Below are 6,812 nucleotides of genomic sequence, written 5' to 3'. Positions count from 1 at the left end.
TATGTGTTTTCCTTCTTCTAACTTTATAATGAATAGATCATTGAATCTAGTAAATTCCTAAATATCTCTCATTTCTAGTTTCTATATTACTCTGTCACTATCTCAGTGCAATAGCTAAATGTCTGCATCCTCCTGAAATTCATATGTTGAAATACTAACTTGAAATATAGCTGTATTTGGAAATGGGATAGCTAAGATGTTATTAAGTATTAAGGCATAAGTGCGAGGCCTTGATTTAGCAGAATTAGTATTCTGAGAGACACCAAGAATCTTAATGCTCTGTTTCTCTTGCACGGCCACACAGATGGAAGGGAAGAGGTGTCCTTCGCAACCCTACCTGTATTGTGACCTTGGACTTGCCTGTACAACTATGAGAAACCCATTTCTGCTGCACATGTCACCTAGTCTGTGATGCTCATTACTGCAGCCCAAGTAGACTACCACACTGGCTGCCTTAGTGGCCTTTTATTGCTGTGACAAAACACCATGACCATGGTGGCTTATTTTTAAAAAGCATTTGCTTAGGGGCTCACAGTTCCAGAGAGGTAGAGTCCATTGCCACCATGGTGGGGAGCATGCAGCAGACAGGCAGACTTGGTGCTGGAGCAGTAGCCGAAGGCTCTCATTTTTATCCACAAGCACAAGGTAGAGAAAGATAACTGGGAACATCATGAGCTTTTGAAATCTCAAAGTCTGCCTCCATTGGCACAGCTCCTTCAGCAAGGCCACACAACCTAATCCTTCACAAACAGTTCCACCAACTGGGGACCAAGTTTTCTAACATACAAGCCTGTGGGGACACTCTCACCCAAACCTCCACACTTGCTTGGAAGCCTTATTATTGTTACTAGTATTAAAGCTTTATTATAAATAACCTGCAAAAACAATCACACAGTAATATTATCCAGGCCCAAAGTCTATACATTCCAATGATTTTGATAGTCAGAATAGCAATTCTGAAGCGGTTACATTTTACATTTTTATTATGACTTATATTTTTATGCAGTTATCCAACACACACATACAAAAAAAACTAGAAAAATCCATAACAGAGTGAAAACTAGAAAAACAACTAGTTTTATATCATTTTTCATGACTCCTGTATTCTTTAGGTTTAGACCATTAAAAACTATCCAAGCCATTGGGTAACTTTAATTGCCCTTCTCTTTTATAACTTGGTCAATAGCTATGTATTTACTTTAAATGGTTTCACAATGTTTAACCGGTATATAAAAGTGCATTTAATGTATACAGTTTGGTGGATTTGGATCCAAACCACAGTTCCTTTATCTCATTTCCATCCATCCGTCATCTAAAGCCAGAAATTTTTGTAAGATGCAGTTCTGTTTTTGTCAAAATCCTTCCACACTTCTCCCAATGCTTATCATCAAGGCCTCCAAACATATCCATTTAAGGAAGAGAAGTTCAGGTATAGCATACACATAGATTACATATGCATACTCTGTGCACAGACTATGTTAAGATATATAAAATGAAATAGGAGCTAGAGAGAAGATTTAGTCTGCAAAGTATTAGCTGTGCAAACCTGGGGATCCGAGCTCAGGTTCCCAGCACTGGGTGAAGCCAGGTGTATACCTGTGATCTTGGCTTTGCGAAAGCAGAGAAGGTCCTGGTGCTAGCTGACCAGCTAACCTTGCCAAACTGGTGAGCTCTGGGTCTAATGAGAGACCCTGTTTCAAAAAATGAGGTGGAGAACAAGAGAGGAAGAAGCCTGGCGGTAGCAATATGGGTCAGTGGGTAAAGGCACTCACCTGCTAAAGATGTGAGCCCTGATGGCCTGAGTTCAATCCTCTTACACAAACAAGAACTCTAGGATTGGAGAGAGGGCTCCCATGCCAACCATTCAAGAAAACCCAAGTTTGTTTCCCAGCACCAACCTGGGATGTCTCGAAACTGCCTCTAACTCCAACTCCAAGGAATCTGACTCCCTCTTTTGGCCTTCTCGGGCACTGCATGCTCACATGAACAAACCCACACAGACACAATTAAATATAGTTCTCTGGTCTCTATATGTATGCACACAAACATGTTGGCATGCACTCACTCTATCCACACAAATACAGACACAGAAAAAAATAAAACAATATTTAAATTTTAATATAAACAGTATAGAAGTTATCATTTTTGCTACATGGAAATCCTTGAAAAAATTGTAAGCAAAGCGATGAGTCAGGTCTAATGACTCATTGATTTTCCCTGGAAACATGACTGACAATGACCTTGTGCCAGGAAGCTGTAGCCTGGGCAGTCAACTACTTTCTTATATTCACTGGGATCATTATACTTAGCATAGTCTCCAATAGGAGGTTTCTTTACAGGACTCTTTAAAAACCACACACCCATTGTGGGGTTTCATTTAGTTAAACTAAGTAGCATAATCAATACATCTACTTAAGCCAGGCACATCAAAACCGCAAACGTTCTCAGTACACCAGGGTGTAAGGGAGTCACTACTGCCCAGCCTGCAGACTGGCAGAATGCCTCTTGCCTCAAGATTTTTCAGCTGTAGGATATGTGACCATCTAGTATAGAAACCACAAAGGAAATCCATGCCAGTCTACATAGTTAAAAATAAATCCATTCTGCATTAATAGATTTTAAAACAAGTTCTAATATTTTCTTCAGTTCTCTAAGGATAGGTATCAGGCATGTGCCATCGGGTCAATGGCAAGAGTTGTCTGTGTGTTTATGCAAGCTGCCTATAGCAGACCTTTTTCTCTCTCTCTGTCTTGATCCAGTTTTAAAGTGTTGATCACCTACACACGTGTGCCTTCATGCATTCCTGTGCTGGGGTCGACATCAGATAATATAAGTGAAAGTACCTAGCACACAGTAGGTACTTCCATGTAGTCATCAACACTCATCACAAGGTAGTTAGGCTACATCAGTGGGTCTCCAGCTCTAGTCTCCTTAAAACCGCCTGCTAGCACAGATTTGGGGTTCTAGGCTGCCTTAAAAATCACCTGCTAGCACAGATTTGGGGCTCTAGCCTGCCTTAGAACTGCCTGCTAGCACAGACTTGAGGGTTTATTTCCAGCATTTTGGATTCATTACATCTGTGGTGAGGCCCAAGAATGAATTTCTAACAAATCCCCAAGTGTTGCTGATGTGGTTGAATCACAACTGGAGAACAAATGAATTAGACAACCTTCAGAGCTTCTCCTATTTCTAATGGTTTATGATGTTTCAGTCCCTTTAGTAGGAAGTCAACGGACACTCACCCCTCTAGAAATTAATATTTAACATTATTTTAAATGGAAATGTGGTCTGTCTACGATTTCAGACGTGCAATGTGGAGAAAACAGCACATAATTCAGAATTTGAAGATCTGAATTAAAATGTCACTTTCTAGCTGTGTGGTTGACTCAAGACATGTTAATCTCTGAGGTTTTTATTTCTTCTGTAAAAAAAAAGGGGGGGGCTGCTATATTGAAATACTGTGTACCTATAAGTAGAAGTTGCCTTTAATCCCAACACTCAGGGGGGCAGAAACAGGTGAATCCCCGTAGTGAGTTCCACACCAGCCAAGGCTAAAAAATGAGACCCTGTCTCAAAAAAAAAAAATGCTGTGTACTTCAAAACATGTCTGTATATTAATATATGAGAAATAGTTTATAAAAATAGATGTAGACTCTCCAGTAAGATACATGTCCAATAGATTATTATACACTTATTAAGTAAAATAGACAATAGCGTCACATGGTTTGACTATTTCTCAAATTTTCAAGATTTCCAGCCGCAAGGCTACACTATTGCTAAGCACTCTAACGAACTTCTCAGATAGGCGCAAGTATTAGTGCCACCAGCAGATAGTAAGAGAAGCTGAGCCTCCAACTTCCAAGACGGTCAGACCTCCATGACCCTTTCCTCCCGGTGTTTGGACCTCTGTGTACGTTCTTCCCACACTCAATCAGTAACCCAGAGAATACTCTAAGGCTGTGTGACTAACAGGCCTTACCATTTTTCTCTTTGGTTTCTTAGCTCTCACGCAGGGGAAAACCAGCTGTCATACATACAATGAAGATGGTAAAGCAGCCCCATGGAGATGCTAAGACAGCCAGATGGGAAGAGAGGAAGGAAGGCGTCCTGCCAACAGCCAGCACCAGACATGCGAGGGAGCCGTCTTGGAAGTGGATCCTCCAGCCCTTGACAGTCCTCCACTTGACTGCAACTCAGGCCGCTATCCGGCTACACACGTCACGAAAGGCCCCAAGCGAACCCTACTGTTAGACCCACTGAGTCGGGAAGGTGACCAGTTATTGCTCTTGTTTTACACCACGGAGTGATTTGTTAGGCAACGATCGATGACTGATTTGTATATATCTATGGTGTATGCACTGTGTCTAGGAACTACACTATGCAACCATCTGTAACTAGATGAGATTATAATCCCCCAAAGGAAAGGGTGGCCGAGAGGGCTTAAATAGCTTAGTCATATTCCCATGGCTTGCAAGTGGTAGAAGTAGAACTGAAACCCAGTGTGTAACTCTAATGCCCAGTTTCTTGGTCTATAAAAGCCAGAATAAAGCCTTTTGGAAGTTAAGCAGCAACTGAATGGAGAATAAGTATGCAGGGGAAGAAAATGGGGCAATGGAGGCCCAGACCTGAAATGGCCCTGTTGTCTGATGCTGTGAGACCCAGATGTATGCTAGCCCCACCTCCCAAGCCGTGTGCCCATAGCCCTGTCCCATTCTGCCCACAGTGCCTAGAGCTCACCCATATCTGCAGCTTCACACGCTTCTCGTGGCGGTAGACTGTCTTCACTTTGAAGTCGATGCCCACGGTGCTGACAAAGGCCGGGGTGAAGGTGTCGTCAGCGTAGCGGAAGAGGAAGGAGGTCTTACCAACGCTGCTGTTGCCAATGATGAGAAGTTTGAACATGTAGTCAAAATTCTGGTCAGAGGCATCTTTGACTCCAGCTTTACCCTCAGTTACTGAAGCCATCTGCAAGAGAGGCCTGTAGTTACTGTGGTGTGACTCAGAGTCACCAGCCTTCTAATGGTCACCGACCATGGCAGAAGAAACACTGCTCAGAGCTTCCCCACCAGGGTTCGGGCCCCAAGTGTTGTCTCAGGATTGGGGTGGAACCCGGCTCCTCCCATTCATTCTTTCAACAAATATTTGCTGAGCACTTTGCTCTGGGGTGAGCCCCTGCTGAGCATAGGGGTGGGGGTGTTCATCTATGAATCAGACAGGGTGACTGATCTCCAGGTCACTTCAGAAAACAAGAATAGGAAAACACGATTAGCAGAACAAGGACAAGCCTGGTAGGCCCTAGTGTACTCTGGAGACCTGGTGATCAAGGAGAATCCCCTGGAGGAGGGTGGGCTCAGTACTGGACTAGCAGTCTCTGTTTTTAAACTGTTTTGGCTCCTCACAGCTCTACAGATAAAACCTGAACTGTCCACCTTCACAAACACTAGACCTCAGCTCTTTCGGCTGTCCCCCTCAACCATTCCCCCATCTATCTACCTGTGCTATTTTTATATAACAATATGCCAGTGACGTTACTGTAATCCAAAGGCGCCACAATATGCTTTCCTTTTGTCCCTACTTTGTGCAACCCTTCAGCCTGGAGTCTTTTCCCTCTAGCGGGTGTCTCCTCGTCCTCACAGCGTCGCTTACCCTGAGCACGGCAGAGGCACACTCTCCTCTTCCTGAGCTCCCACAGTCCTCTGCTGGCACCTACGTCATTTCAGACTTGTTTACTATTCCTCCTCTCTCAGAATGAGCATCTGGAACCTAATGTACCCTGTTTCTGCATCCCTGGCTTCGAGCTGAAATCCTAGCCTACTGCGACACTCTGAACATATGGGAAGGATTAACAAAGTCACCTCATTACCTCGGGCCCTCACTCTCTTTGTGAGAATGGCAAATGGGAAGAACAGTTTCTTCTTGCATTTTCTCAGAAGACTTGAGAGAGATTTTTTTTCTTTTTAATGATTGAGAACCATGTGGTGGTGGCACACGCCTTTGATCCTAGCACTCGGGAGGCAGAAGTAGTCAAATCTCTGTGAGTTAGAAGCAGCATGGTCTACAGAGTGAGTTCCAGGACAGCCAGAGCTGTTACACAGAAAAACCCTGTCTTAAACAAACAAACAAACAAACAAATGATTGACATGTTTGTCTGCTTTCTATTGCTGTGATAAAACCCTAACCAAAAGCAACTTGAGGAGGAAAGGGTTTATTTGGCTTACACATCCCAATTCACAGTCCACTGAGGGAAACTGAGGCAGGAACTCAAGGAAGGAACTGAAGCAGAAGCTGTGGAAGAACGTGGCTTCCTGCCTTTCTCCTTATGGCTTACTCAGTTTGATTTCCTACACAACCCAAGACCACCTGTCCAGGGATGATACCGCCCACAGTGAGTGATGATACCTTCCCACATCAATCACTAATCAAAAAAAACTGCTCCCCAAAGATTTGTCTACTGGCAAATCTTATGAAGGCAGATTGATAGACTCAGTTGAGAGTCCCTCTAGCATGAATAATAAAAACACAGAGACGAAATTGGGGTTCAATCGGAAAACCAGAAAAACAAGGCAGCCAAGCCACTAGAGAAATTTTACCTCTACCAAGGCTTGGTGATAGCAAACTAACCAGACTAAGCCTCTCTCTTCTCTCATTTTATATTCCCTCTAGTTCTGGGATTAAAGGCGTGTGATTCTCTATGACTGGGATTAAAAGTGTGAGCCACAACCAACTGGATTTGTTTCTACATTGATCATGTGTAGCCCAGGGTGGCCTTGAACTCACAGAGATCCACCTGCCTCTGTCTCCCAAATCCCAGG

At 43.5% G+C, this 6,812-nt stretch overlaps 1 protein-coding gene across 2 annotated transcripts in view; it reads right to left on the bottom strand.

Moving 5' to 3' along the window:
- Positions 1–6,812, bottom strand: part of Rab3b (RAB3B, member RAS oncogene family) — a 64,709-nt gene that overhangs the window by 47,457 nt on the left and 10,440 nt on the right. For both annotated transcript variants that reach the window (XM_075946204.1, XM_075946205.1), the window contains exon 2: positions 4,738–4,965. In XM_075946204.1, the coding sequence (XP_075802319.1) occupies positions 4,738–4,965 (228 nt within the window). The remainder of the gene's footprint in view (positions 1–4,737; positions 4,966–6,812) is intronic.

The sequence above is a fragment of the Microtus pennsylvanicus genome, chromosome 13, assembly GCF_037038515.1.
Source record: "Microtus pennsylvanicus isolate mMicPen1 chromosome 13, mMicPen1.hap1, whole genome shotgun sequence".
In the NCBI taxonomy this organism is placed as follows: Eukaryota; Metazoa; Chordata; class Mammalia; order Rodentia; family Cricetidae; genus Microtus; species Microtus pennsylvanicus.
Note: the sequence above shows the minus strand (reverse complement) of the source record. Positions and strands in the feature narration are given on the sequence as shown.